Below are 14,520 nucleotides of genomic sequence, written 5' to 3' on the forward strand. Positions count from 1 at the left end.
TCTCTCCTCCTAATCCAACAAATTTGCTCGGTTGGAGATCTTGTTGTTTAACCAAGACTGGCCCTAATAATATTTCTTACATGGGGAAAGAGATGCTTTTGTTTTGCTTAGAATGTGATACGTATATGGACTCCCTGGTGTTCATTGAAAAAATTACCGATGCTCGTAGCCTTTATTGCTCACTGCAGGAGCAGCAATAGCAACTCATGCTGCATCATATTTTCTCCGTGAGCAACGAAAGAAGTAGTTGTAGCAGGTAGCTTTACTTTTCTTCCCATAATCAGTCACCGTTTTCTTTGCACTCAGCATCATGAGCATACCAAGACATTCAGTATTAGATAGTATTTACAGATTGGAGATCGAGGTTAAAAATGGGAAACTACCATTAGCAAACTGAATCCCCAAAGGACTTATTTTGACAGTTCAGAGGGGAAGAAAAACATAATAAAAGGTGAAGCTGCTGATGTAATTATTACAACACGCGAACACACACACACACAAAATGTCAAGAAAGCATGAGAATCACTTTCAGTGTTGTCTGAGACAAAGTTTCACAAGCTGGAACAAATACAACATTTAATAGTTGAAGCATCTCCATACAATCATACACCATTCAAATACTACTTTCAAGGGCATGAATAACAAATTATTCAGAACTAGAACTTACATCATTAGACATGGAACAAGGCATAGAGACCCATATTTCCAAGAGTGTGAAAAGGAAGACTGATACAACACACCCCTGATACACCATGCAGATGCTTGTAAACTCAGAAGCAGCATTCCTCCAATATACAGCAGCAACAAAGGGCAGCGAAGCTACAAAAGGAGAAACAAATTTATTATCTTCATATTGATGCCTTGTCAAATGAATTATACTACGACTAAGCTTTGAAGTTCGATCCCCAAAGTGGATGAGTTAGAACTTTGAATGTACACCGGAACATAATGAAATAAAAATTTCATGCAAGGAAGACATGATGATCGTATCATCGGAGTGGATTAGGTAGCAATTCTGATATGAGTAAGCTAATGCAAAATCAGGCTGTTAGATTACTAAAGTCCACGAAAATGTCATGGCAATGCATCATGGATGCATTTAAACAGAGGATGACATGATATGACACTGATTTCAAACTTTGAGCAATGGGCAGTGAGCAAGTTAACACCTAAACTACATTTGCTTCTATAGTAAACAAATGTAGGCTCCTATTCCTCTGTAGTTTTGACATTATCAACAGCAAGAATATGAATAGGAATGTCGACCCTGCCTGAGCAACCATCTCACAGCCAAACAATCTAACCATCACCTTCTTCCTCAAATAAATGATCTTTTCAGAAAATCTTACAGTAAGTATAGATTGGTACCATAAGGCTTCTCGAAAATAACAACTTTCAAAATATACCTCCAATATTCTCCCTTGCATGGGATGAAATATATATCCACACACACACACATACACATATCAAGCTACTCTTACTTCCACCATGATTGATTGACATGTAGAGCTTGTTGGTCTTAACCAAACAATCTCAAACATTTTTCTTTTTATCATTGACTTAATCAAAGATCAAATAGGTCTCCAACTTATATTTGAGCTATAAACGGCTGATCCGTAGTTTAGAGTTTACTTAAAAAGCCCATTAAGAAATGAAGCCAAGCTTGAACCATATATGGTACAACTGTACTAAAATTGTTTAGGTCACAACCCAAACCACACTTTTGCAAAGATCCTTCCATAAACAGCCGCCGTTGTCATGTTTTGCCGTTATTTGTCATCTAATTCACAAATCAGGTGCTAAATAAGCAGATCCGACAGCAGAGGAACCGTATGGTACTGCAATCGACAGAGTAGTTTACACACTCTTTGGTCAGAATAACAATTGTATGATTAGACAGAGCCTCTACAAAGACTAATTAAGACAAATTTGAGCAGTAATTGAAGAAGCTAAAATTACAAAAATAACCAGAAAATTTTCAGCATACCAGCCTCGTAAAAAGGAGGTACAACCAGAATGATCATCATGATGATGGTGATGATCGTAGTGGTGGTAAACCTGGGGTGGAGGAGGCGGAGGAGGTGGAGGGTAACCTGCATCAAAATATCCCTGATAACCACCGGCAGGTCCTGGAGGCGGTGGGTAAGGGAAGCCCGAGGGTGGTGCCGAGGGATGGCCTGCCGGTGGAGGATATACCGTCCCATAACCTGATCAAACAAGAGAGATCAACCAAGTGTGGAGAAAAGATGAAACATGAAGCAAGAATAGATAAGGAAGTGTAGAGTCAAAATTCTAAAGATGAAGATAAGTGGACAAGAGAAGAATCAACCTGGAGGAGGGTAATTTTCTTGGTGATAACTCATCTTGAATTCCCGTTGAAGAGATTGAAATGGATTTGTTGAATCCCAAAACGCAGGACGGACGAGGATTGGATTTGCAGTTCGCAGCTCACCCGCAGCAAATGAGTAATGAGCGAACAACAAGAATATGAGTTAAATTTCCATGGGCTGCCACATCCTAATTCAACCCATCAATAAATACCCCAATTTTTTATTATTACTACATTCATTCTTCCCTAGGGATCACAGTAATAAGCCCATCTCAAATTTTCTGCTTTTAACACATTCCATAATCCATAATACTATTAAAAAAATTTATTATCAAAGAAATCATTTTTCATACTCTTTATGCCTTTTATTTGTAAGAGCATTACATTTTGTTGAAAGATGTATTTTATGTGCATGTATTGCATTTAAGCACACCTTAACATCTGCCGTGTTTCTTTATACCCAACAAATATTCATCGATGCGGTGGAATTGAAGTTTGGAATTGTTGCACTTACACAGTTGGTATATATATACAAGATATATATATAGTAACGAAATTATACTTTTAGCCTCATAAAATAAGAGGTCCAACACTTTTCGTCCTCTATTATGGAATTTTTAAAATGGTCATAAAAATAAAAAAAATTGACGCATTTAGTTCTATGTTTTACGAAATTTTCAAAATAGTCCCAAAATTGAAAAAACTTAACATTTTTAGTTCCATATATTGTGTAAAATAAATGATTAAATATATCGAATTATCTCAATTTTAAAAATATTGTTAAGCAAATGACTAATTTTAGGATCATTTTATAAATCTCATAGAACAAAGACAAAAAAATGTCGAAACCTCTATTCTATGGGACTAAAAATGTAATTTTGCCAATATAGAGCATATAAAAATTTGAATCCAAGAAATAAACTATATATATAGATATAGATATAGAGTAATTAATCCAAGGAACAATTAATACTTCATATATATATATATAGCTGCAACAGCAAAATTAATTGATTTATTATAAGCTACATAGAAAAGGAAATGAATAAAGGTTAATTAATTAATGAATGAATGTTACATGAGCTGCAAAAGCAAACTACGTACATACAATTAATAATAATATTGTAAATCAAGAAAGAAGTATATATAAAAAAAAAATAAAAAAAGATTTGTCCTTTCATCAACTGGATATTACAAGTTAGTACTGTTAATAATTTAAGTATTATGTCGCAGTTGCAGTACTTATACGTATTAACATACGTATGGGGAGCTGGTACGTATAGGAGCGGAAGGAAGACTGGAAACACACACACATGACAATATTAAATTATTTAATTATTGTTGGTACGTATATGAATGAATTATTAATGTGATCTGGGTAGTGATAACTGCAGAAGGCTTATATTGATGAAGCTCTTCCTAACAGCTGCATGCGCCCTAATTGTCGATCATGATCATCATCAGTTCAGGAAACCATCCATATCTCTTTCTCATATATAACACCATTACTAGCAGCTACTCCCACATCATCATCATCATCATCATCATCCCTTCATATTACATACATATGCTGATTATGATCAATTATATATAATACACATAATTAAGAAGATTAATCAATTGTCCCGATGAAGGATGCATGTACGTACCTCGATATTATTAATTAATTAGAGGTCCTGCACATCATCATGATATATTGCTATCCTCCCTCTGCATCATCCTTTTCCCCTTCTCCCCACTCATCACCATCTCCTTCCCTACAAATTTATAATAACATTAATATATAATCCCACCTGCTCAATTCATCATCATCATCGTCATCAAAATGCACTATCATTTATTATTCAATATATATATATATATGTATACGTATACATATACGTACGATGATCGGAGTCACCGGGAACGCAGTACTCCCTAAAGCTTGGCGATCCCATAAACGTTGAAGCTGATGTACCATCATTATCGTTGTAATGGTATGGTGCTGCTTCTGCCGACTGCTTCCTCCTTTGGACAATATGATTGTTGTTGTTGTTAGGCGAGGTGGTTTGTAATGAATTAGAGGAGACGTGGTCGAGGTCTGAGGGGAGATGTGTGTTGTTTTTCTTGGTGATCATGGTACTGGGATTATTATTATCATCATCATCATCATCATGATCATGGTCGTATTCGCCGGATCTGGTACAAAATTGGGGTGCATTGCGGCCTTGATCCTGGCGGGGGACAAACCTGGAAATGCCACAACCCATTGGAGCGAAGGAGGATATATCCGGAGCATCATTAATTAATTATTAATGCAACTAATATATATATGTATGTATGTATGTAAATGTAGTACGTGTGAAGGGGTAACAATTAGAAGAAATTAAGAAAGCATGCAGGGATGGAGGGGGAAGAGAGGTAGCTAGAGATAGTGTATGTGTGTGTGGGGTGTGAATTCAGAAATATTGCTGCTGCATGCAACTTCACCCTCCAATTTTTCCAAACATATATATAATGTTAATATTTATACAATATTGTTTTCTTAAAATATGCACTGCTTCAATTAATTGTTAATGTTTATGGTTGCACTCTATCATTAATTACAAACAACATATATATATATATATATATTAATACTTGGACAAATTAATGGTTGTATAATCTTTCTGTAGGATAAATTTTTCTTTTTTAGTTTTAGAGCTATATTGTAACACTGAGACTAATATCTATAATTTTGAATGAAAGGCACGCAGGGTTCCATGGTGTAGTGGTTAGCACTCTGGACTTTGAATCCAGCGACCTGGGTTCGACTCCCGGTGGGACCTGCCCTTTTTGAAATTCTAATATTTGGTTTCTACTGTCACAATCAAACTGAAGATTGATTGAAAGGCACGCAGGGTTCCATGGTGTAGTGGTTAGCACTCTGGACTTTGAATCCAGCGACCTGGGTTCGACTCCCGGTGGGACCTGCCCTTTTTGAAATTCTAATATTTGGTTTCTACTGTCACAATCAAACTGAAGATGAGTTTCATTTTTTAGCTTATTCCTTTTTGGCATACTAAATACAGTGTTCATTATCAAACTAATGTGCTTGTACAGTTAATTTGCAATTTTAAAAATTAATATTATTTAAAAAATATATATACATACATGTTAATTGGATAAAAATTGGAAAATTTGAAAAAGTTATGAGAAAATGAAGATTAATAAAATAATTTAGAAAATTAAAAAAATGACAGGCAAGAAAAAAAAAAAAAAAAGATGCCCGAAAAAGTACTCGTCAATCATATAAAAGTATATTTAAAGAATGAAACTAAAAGAGAAAAGATGATAAAACAAGGGTAGAAGTCAAATTGGCAGATCATAGTATATATTTGTAAAATGACAACAGAATATCATCCTGGGAATGTTGTATGCATGTACTATGAACCAAGTTGTGGCATTAGCGTAGTAAGCTTCACTTATATTCTTATAACTCATATATTTATGGTATGTATATTCATCCCCATAGAGTTGGCAGCAAATTTCGAAAATCACGACAATTAAATAGTGTTAAAAAATCACTCTTGGAGATTTTGTCACGAGCCTTCTTCCACAAAAGCATTGACTCATACTCCTCTTATCAGCTAATGATCATCGATTCCTATCTTCTAGCTAGCCAGTAACGTTCTGTGTCTGCTGTCGCCTTTTGTCTCTCCAAGTCTCCCCCCACATCTTAGCCTCTGCAACCGCACGCTGACGATCCTGAATTCTGTTTAACAAACTTGTTTCCTCTAAATTTTCATGCAGCTCTCGAGGATTCTCCATTTGTCCTTCTCCCTCAGCCACACATCTGTCCTTTCCACAATCTGCATTGGGGTCATACCGCCGAGATGTCAAATAATTCATGGCGTGCACCACCTCAGTCATGCTAGGCCGTGAATGGGCATCATCTCGGACACACATTAGTGCCACTTCCATGGCTTTGCCTAAGCTATGCTCTGAAAATTGGCCTTTCAGTAATGGATCTGCTAGACCAACAAAGTTCTTGTCATCTTTCAACATGGAACGTGCCTACAAAAATAAATAAGGTTTCAATCACTTGCATAGGACAATTATAACCAATAAGGTGCAATGGAAATTAGTGTATATACAGTGTGCTTCTTCAGAGATTTTAGGCAGCAAAACTCTGCAAACTTACCTGTGTCATTCTATGTACCATATTTACAACTACTTTTTTATCCTCTTAATAACTTCACAAGGATTTCTTTGTGCACTTGGGAAACTCACATCTTGTCTTTCGCCTGACTCTCAGTTGATACCAAAGAGATTGCATAAAAATTTGATAAAATTTTCGTAAATGGAAAACTAAACATATATAGGTATTAGCAATTTACCCAATCCACAAGCATATACTTTTCGTCTCCACGAGTCATGTCTAATGGTCTGCGTCCTGTGATCAGCTCCAACAAGACTACACCGAAAGTGTAAACATCTGACTTCATGGTAAGTTTTCCAGTGCTAGCATATTCAGGCGCACAATATCCATGAGTACCCATAACCCTAGTGGAAACATGTGACCTATCATCATTCGGCCCAAACTTTGCAAGCCCAAAATCGGAAAGTTTGGGATGGAACCCTTCATCCAATAATATATTAGATGATTTTAGGTCCCGGTAGATAACTGGAGGGTTAGCTTCGTTATGCAGGAAATTCAATCCTTTGGTGGCACCTGCTGCTATTTTCATCCTTGTATTCCAATCCAATGGCTGCAAGTGAGGTTTAAGATCTGCATTGCACATCCAAAGCAGCACTTTGAGTTGTTTGAAATAAATCAAGATCATTAAGGGCTAGAAATAGGTGTGTGCTGGCTCAGATGTCCCAATATCATCCACTGCAAAAATAACCCACTTGATCTCATACAAGAAACTTTTTCCCCCTCCCTTTTTGTTTTTGTTTTTGGTAAAACTCTAGAACAGGATGGCAAATTTACTAAAGCCACACGATCAGCTCTGTACAATTTTTGATCTAAAAAAAAAGGGAAAAAAAAAAGAAGAAACCACCTGAAGCCACGTAAGATAAGGAGAAAAAGGAAAAACTTAGTGAAAATTAAATGAGAATTTTCATTCAGTTTCTTTTTGGGTTGGACCTGAATAAACCTATGATCAGTTGAGCCAATTAAGAAAATGTTGAGATCTAATGAAGTGCTTGTAGTATTGAGTTGGGTCCGACCTGTGTAAACCCTACTACCAAGTACATCACAAATAACAAGAATATAGAATGAAAAGAACTTTTATGCTCATACAGATTGCCTAAGCCATGGCAACCTCCCGTTACCAACCAATTATTACCACATTCTAATCATAATTCGAAGAGATGCACCACAGTTACACAACAACTTGTCATGCACAATTGGACAGAATATGTAAATCCCAAATGGTGGCTAAGATTGAGGTGGGCAGGGGTGAAGAGAGACAGAGGAAGAGGAAAATTATGAGCAATGAAGCAATTCTGAACTATTCTCCAGTCAAACGTATACAATATGAATACTTGAAAAGAAGGAAAACAATCCTGCTTTAGATAGGTTAAGATGAATTACCATGGAGGCGACACTCCAAAGACCCAAAAGGCATAAATTCATATACAAGAAGGCGTTGCTCCCCCTCAGCACAATAACCAATCAAATTGACAAGGTTAGGGTGACGCAAGAGAGAAAGCAAGAGGACCTCAACCAGAAACTCCTTGTCACCTTGTAAACCAGAATGATTTAGCTGCTTAACTGCAACAATCTGCCAACAGTTGCAAAATTATGCCTCATATACTAGCAGCTATAAAAGAAAATGTAAAAAACACAGAGAAAAGTATAAAAAATATTTTTTGTTTTTAACCTCAATCTGTGATAAAATTTTTTTCTCTGCAATAGAGGATTACCTGACCACTTCGTAATTTTCCTTTGTGCACAGAACCAAAACCACCTTCTCCAATAAAGGATTCTTTCCTAAAATTGTTAGTTGCAGTTGCAAGCTCACGGTAAGAAAATGTCACAGCATTGCTTTGAGCATGATCATCGTCCTCTGTGACTGACAAATCCAACTTCTGCTCTAATTTCTCATTTATCTTAACTTTAAGCATTTTGAGAAGGTTTCATTTTAGGACAGAAGAAAGGGTTGGTAAGTAATGCAACCATTGAAAAGCTTATAAAGCAGTATAAATATTCAAAATCTTAAAAAATAACAAATGACAGGAAGGTTTTGCAGTAATAACTTGTTTCACATGGTTTAAGAATCAAATTCTTTTATGACACATAATTCAGAATTTCTATATAAAATAAAGAAAAGGTATCGATTGTCAAAATCAACGGATTTTTTTCTACAATGCTATGGTTAAGTATTACAATGCAGATGATGGGTGGTTCACTTGAAGGCAACATATTCTTAAGTGCACAATGCACCGATATAGACTGATTATTGGCACCCTCAATCCCTTGTTGTATCGTGCTAATAAATCACACGTGTAGATTGGCAATGGTCCCTGTATCTCCAACCACTGTGTCCGTACTTTAAACGGTGTAAGCACTGGACTTTGAAGCTTTCTCTTTTTCATGATATTTGGCTTCCGTACCAGCATTTGTATAGGAGATAATTTGGAAAAAACTAAACACAACCAAAAATAAGATGGAAGTGTATTGCCAAGAGTAGTCAAGTTTTCAAATCTTTAGAAGCAAAAAGGACATATGATGCAGTGATCTAACTGTTATTCCTAGCTAAAGTCTACCTTCTTCCTTATTTTATCCTTCTCTCAGAGTATGCACCATCCAGCCGTCGTCATATTAGCAACATCCAAATCTAAATACTACTAATTATCCTTCCGATACTCGTCAAAAGGAAAAAGGAAAAAAAATTATCCCTTTGATACTGTATAATGGAAAGCAATAATGCTCTCCCCTTGCGTAACCCAAATATTGCTAAAGAACGAATTTCCTTAATACAATTGACACTGGATGTAAATTTTAAGTCGGTATTAACATGAATCATGGAACTCAAACCCTGCATGGCTGCATCATCAAATATTTCTTTTATAGGGAATGATGCATGATGATGATAAATCATTTGAACCAAAAGGTAGCACTATTTCCAGAAGCCGGAAGCATTAAAGAAGTTCACCAGGAAAGAAAACAAGAAAAAAATATTAGTGCGAATTGTTTGTAAACAAAATGTTACCAGCACTAAAGAAAGAGAGTGGAAGTATCCAAGAATTACTCAATCAATCACTGAACCAACAAAATAGTGACGTACATACACTGAGAAATCGACCGCAGATTGAGAAATCGGGAAACACCGCAAACACGAAAAGAAGAAATTAGAAAAAGAGAAGAGATAGCAAAAGAATTGAACTTTACCTGAAGATTTATTAAGGTTAAGAGGTGGCTTTTCATCCTTGTTGTCGTCGTTTTTGGATTTTGTGCCCTTGTTTTTTCTACCAAAGCATGGACAATGCCCCATTTTCTACAAACCCAACCACTCAACATTCGGAAACGGAAATACGGAGCGGAGGCAGGAATTGATTAATTAATTAATTAATTAATTAGGTCAGAATAATCACAAGTTTTGGAAGGGAGATTTACGAGGTATTTCAGACACACACACACACACACGTGGGGATTGCAAATGAAGAAACCTGCTGGAATTTCTATTTTTCAGTACCAATCAACAGACGGCATGCGCTTTTCGTCTGTCTGCTGAGTTGGCTATTTTGTCTTGCCTGTGATCCCTGTTCTTCCATTTTCCAATATCAATAAAGAACGGAAACATCGGAATTTTTTTTTTCCTTAATGCAATTAAATTTTATAATATCGTAAAGAACAAATTATTTTTTATAAAAAGAATATCAAATTACTTTTTATATTTTTTAAAATAGAGCAATTTATCTTCCCATTCCCACGTGATTTCATACCATCCATGTGCCTTTTCTTTAATTTTTTTAATTTTTAAAATTTTAAATTATAAAAAAATTATATTGATAACTTTATTCCAGAACTGATTAAATGTTTTCCTAATGTTTTTTTGTTGAATTGTTTACAAAATACGGCTGGGAATTTTAACCTATTTTCGAAACATGAAGAATTTTTTGTTGAACCGGACTAGCTTGGTCGGTTCTGGAATAATTTGATTGAAAACGAGCAGTTTAATCAAATTTTAAAAACATTGTATTTCACTAATTTTTAAAAGAAATTCACATACATCAACTTTAATTATTACACGTTATTAATTTCTTACCAAATATTTACATATATCACGTCAGTTATCATTGAAATAGTTTTATTGTCATTCAATTACATGTTCAAAAATTACGTTGGTCTCGTTGATACTCATGTATATTTTGTTTCCAATTTTACATTAAAAAGCTTGGTGTCTATACTTTTTGTATGATGCTGGTGGATACTCATTGAATTATATATGGGAAAATTACAATCTCCTCCCTCAAAATTTAACGTAATCATACGTAAATTTTTTATAATTTGAAAAATTATATTTAGCACATTTTGGATTTGCTTCAATCTAATAAATAAGTCCCTTCATTAATTAAAATTTATCAAATTTGTTGATATTACCAATAAAAAAAATTGAATGAAAATTGATATTAACCCTCAATTGAATTATTACTGAACTATTACAAGTCAAAAAAAATTTTTTCGACTAAACTACCCTTATAACGATGAAGACATATCTTCTTTCATGCATTAACGCGTGAATACGTATGAGGGTAATTTGGTCTTAAAAATATTTATTTGACTTGTAATTAATAAGTCAATCGTAGTTGAATATAGACTTTTTTTCAATTTTTTTGTTAATATCAGCAAATTCGATGAATTTTGACTAACAAAAGAACTTATTTGTTAGACGAAAACAAACATCAAAAGTGCAAGATGCAAATTTTCAAATAATAGAAAATTTACGTGTAATTACTCCTAATTTTAGGGGAAGAAAGTGTAATTATCCCATTATATACAGCATGGTTAATTTATTTCTCAAAACTCATCATCTCAGCCAATTATTTTTTTATTTTTTTCTTCAAAAAAATAAGATTGGATAGGATGAGGCCTGGATTTTTCTCCTTGTTCTGTTTTTTTCTTTCTCACGAGTATGTATATATACATATATATATATATATTGGTATAATCACCTAATCTAAGAGTACAAATTAGTGAAGCTGATACATAAAAAATGAAATATGAAATTTTTTTTAATAAATAAAAATTGAGTAATGCCCCAATAAGATAGGGGAAGTGGTAATAAAAGTGGGTAAAGTTGACAGGTGAGGGATGCCCCTTGCTTGCAAAAAAATTCTTACACAAATTATATTTGATGAAACTCAATCAACAAAACAACAAATGTGATGTATTTGTTATGCGATTGATCACTTTTTCAAAACTGTATAAACTATAATCTTCATAATTACATAAATGCTAGAATTATCAAGTGTGGAATCATCAGAACTGAGACTAAAATAGTGCAGACGCGAGAAATCATGGATCAAAAACTGTGGTCGGCTCACTAGCATTTTTGTATGTAATTCAGCTTTCTTTATGGTCTCCTTCTTCCCATTTGAGCTGCACTCCCATCAAAAAGTTCATCAATATACGTTTCAATGTCTTCTGCCTGATACTTTACATACTTCTCGGTCTGCCTGCCTGGAGTGAACACCTGACTGTACCTTCCCAAGAAAGACCTGTAAGCCGGAATAACCATGTTTGATATTGAAACCCTCAGCTCCGACTGAAGCTGCTCATCACTAACCACCCAACTAGTCTGTGTCTTGTGTATTTCATCAAACATGGCGTTGAAACTCTTGAATCTCTCCTTAAGTACTGGCTTCACTACTTTTCCGTTGTTCATCAACCCATCCGGATGCAAACAACTCAACAATCTTCCCCACGTCTCGCGCTGGTAGTTCTTGTGATATTGCCTCAGCTCCGATGATCTTTTTCTGCACCACGAGTCACCCATTAGTCTATTTATTTCATTTGCCCCCCTTACCTTCTGCAGAATGTATCTCCCATTGTTCATCATGAAAATGGAGCTCAATGCGTGGTCTTTGTAGAGCTTTGATTTGCTCTCGATGTTTGCATCTAGCAAATCCATCACCTTCGTTATCTGAGTTTGGAACGGGGATTGCTTCACCACCGCGTTGTTGTTGTTGTTGTCGTTGTTGTTGGGATTCTGGGCTGCTTGTGATTGGTAATTGAAATCTGATCCTGTTGCTGAATCTGCTCTTTCTATCTTCTGATGCTCCTTGAAGACTTGCTCCAGCGTTTCCTTATACTCACATGCGTATTTCAGGTAATTCATAGTGTAGCGAGTCAATGGATGAACTGCACCGCCTGGAACTGGAGTCTTTCCTGAATCAGCCTTGATTGAGTTCTCTAGGTCCACAAAAATCGAAATCATGGCCTCCCCCATACGGCCTTTTATCATTGAGGCCTCTCTCTTAACCTCAGTCAACGATTCTTCCGCGAATAAATTATCGATTATTGGGAGGATATCTCTCAATGCCTCATACAGATCAAGAAACTTGAACAGCTTCTCGGCAGCGCGCTTTGTTAGCGCAACAGCATCCGCAAAATTGAGGAGTTGAAGTATTACGCCCTGCGACAGGCTGCAAAACAGGCTCTCCGACATCAAAGGATGATCCGAGAATAGGGCCTGAGAGAGCCTGCGTTCGCCGGTAAAGTGCACGGAGGCGCATTGCTTAAATGTTCTGATCCAGTTCGCGATCTCTCTCTCTAGTGATTCCCAGTGCATTTTCTGCACGTCGTCGATGCTATGTTTCTCAAATCCAAACTTTTGCAGGCTCTCTTCCAGAGCATTTCTTCGTGCCACAAAGTATACCTGGCAACACTCCATTTCATAGCCTCCTGCAATCATTGCTTTTGACAATCTAAGCAAGTCTGATAAAATCTCTTCAGAATATCCTGGAAAATTGTTGTCTTCTACGGGAGCTGATTCGGGGGGTGGGTTTTCGTCTGATTCTTCATTCGGGGTTGATGATGTAGGTTGCTTAGGCTTTGTGTCGTTGCTATTACTGTGATCTGAATCATGGATCCTGTAATCTTCAATAAGCGACTTGAATTCTTCCTCGATGTATGACATTGCACGCTGAAGAACCCCACCAATGCGGTTGACGAAATGAGCGTGCTTGTGCTCTGAGGAGAGTTCTGAAATGGCCTTTGAGAGGGACGAAAGTCGCAAGGTGGCTTCAAGAAATGAAGTCGAATCTTCCTGCTCCAGTTGACTCCATTTCACGGGGTTTTCACTGGATTCATAATCCACAATTTTGGCTTCAATAAGAAGCGCGAATTGGTGGACAAAAGTGGGGACTTCTGCTGGGGGGGTGGATTCATCTCCTTTTGAGGTGGACAATGTGGAAATGTATTGATCAACTTCTTCAGAAACTTTGTTGAGGTCAAGAGAAAAAGGGGGAGTAGTTTCCTGGAGATTTACTTGATCTGCAGCAGATTGTGGTTGCTCATTGATATCAGAATCGATGGTTTCAGCCTTCTGAGGATCAAGATCAGGATCGGGCTCGGCCTCCTGCTTCGTGGTGTCATCACCAAGGTTTTGTTGAGGCGAACCCTGATCATCAGGACGGTGATCATTGCTGCTGCTGCTGCTGTCATTGTTGATGATGTTGTTATCGTGGTCGGTGGTGGTAGTATTATGATCATGGTTGTTGTCGTCGGTGGCGGTGGTGGTTGCAGCAGAAGTGGGAGATGTTTGAGGAAGGGGTTTGTCTTTCTCGGGATCCATGGGGGAGTGAAGAGTTAATTTGTTGGTGAAAGGGTAAGAGAAAGGGGGTGGGGGTGGGGGTGAAAGAAAGAGAGGAATGATGATGCAAAGCCGAAAGTGAAGGGTGAAAGAAACATAACATAATTTTGGAGGAGAAAATTGAAAGGGTGGTAGTTATGGTAGTTAGTTTTGGGAGATGGGAAAGGAGACAAGTATTCATGGGATGAGAGGAGAGTTCGTGGATCTGTTATTAGGGGGCAGAATGGGTGTTGACCAATCGTGCTCTCCACCACTATCACATTCTTCTGCGTTTTCATTTTCTGTAATAATAAAAATAAAGAATAAACAAAAAGTTCCAGAAGGAGAGGTCCTTAGACTGCCCCCATCGCCCCATTAGTATGTGCTTTTCAAAATCCAACACATATATTATTATCATTTATTATT

General features: G+C 36.5%; 3 protein-coding genes, 1 long non-coding RNA gene and 2 other non-coding genes across 7 annotated transcripts; 2 read left to right on the forward strand and 4 right to left on the reverse strand.

The window, feature by feature from the left end:
- On the reverse strand, nucleotides 446–2,513 carry LOC105176228 (cysteine-rich and transmembrane domain-containing protein A-like). The gene is made up of 3 exons (XM_011098958.2): nucleotides 2,330–2,513; nucleotides 1,988–2,207; nucleotides 446–819 (listed from the first exon to the last, which is right to left on the reverse strand). The coding sequence occupies exons 1-3, from the start codon at nucleotides 2,361–2,363 to the stop codon at nucleotides 771–773; spliced, it is 303 nt and encodes a 100-aa protein (XP_011097260.1). The 5' UTR covers nucleotides 2,364–2,513; the 3' UTR covers nucleotides 446–770.
- LOC105176229 lies at nucleotides 3,503–4,621 on the reverse strand. The gene is made up of 3 exons (XR_848947.2): nucleotides 4,215–4,621; nucleotides 3,979–4,086; nucleotides 3,503–3,879 (listed from the first exon to the last, which is right to left on the reverse strand). It is a non-coding gene; the product is annotated as an uncharacterized LOC105176229 (long non-coding RNA).
- Nucleotides 5,065–5,136, forward strand: TRNAQ-UUG. The gene has a single exon. It is a non-coding gene; the product is annotated as a tRNA-Gln (tRNA).
- TRNAQ-UUG lies at nucleotides 5,209–5,280 on the forward strand. Its single transcript has one exon. It is a non-coding gene; the product is annotated as a tRNA-Gln (tRNA).
- LOC105176230 (probable serine/threonine-protein kinase PBL7) lies at nucleotides 5,848–9,973 on the reverse strand. Of its 2 annotated transcripts, none has more exons than XM_011098960.2 (5): nucleotides 9,690–9,973; nucleotides 8,222–8,412; nucleotides 7,890–8,079; nucleotides 6,688–7,079; nucleotides 5,848–6,364 (listed from the first exon to the last, which is right to left on the reverse strand). In XM_011098960.2, the coding sequence occupies exons 1-5, from the start codon at nucleotides 9,790–9,792 to the stop codon at nucleotides 5,966–5,968; spliced, it is 1,275 nt and encodes a 424-aa protein (XP_011097262.1). In that variant the 5' UTR covers nucleotides 9,793–9,973; the 3' UTR covers nucleotides 5,848–5,965. The 2 variants fall into 2 exon arrangements, with proteins under 2 accessions (XP_011097262.1, XP_020554241.1); XM_020698582.1 differs by having other exon boundaries at nucleotides 8,222–8,407; nucleotides 9,690–9,800.
- LOC105176231 (exocyst complex component EXO70B1) lies at nucleotides 11,690–14,212 on the reverse strand. The gene has a single exon (XM_011098961.2). The coding sequence runs from the start codon at nucleotides 14,095–14,097 to the stop codon at nucleotides 11,875–11,877; it is 2,223 nt and encodes a 740-aa protein (XP_011097263.1). The 5' UTR covers nucleotides 14,098–14,212; the 3' UTR covers nucleotides 11,690–11,874.

This window comes from Sesamum indicum, linkage group LG13 (genome assembly GCF_000512975.1).
Source record: "Sesamum indicum cultivar Zhongzhi No. 13 linkage group LG13, S_indicum_v1.0, whole genome shotgun sequence".
Taxonomy (NCBI): Eukaryota; Viridiplantae; Streptophyta; class Magnoliopsida; order Lamiales; family Pedaliaceae; genus Sesamum; species Sesamum indicum.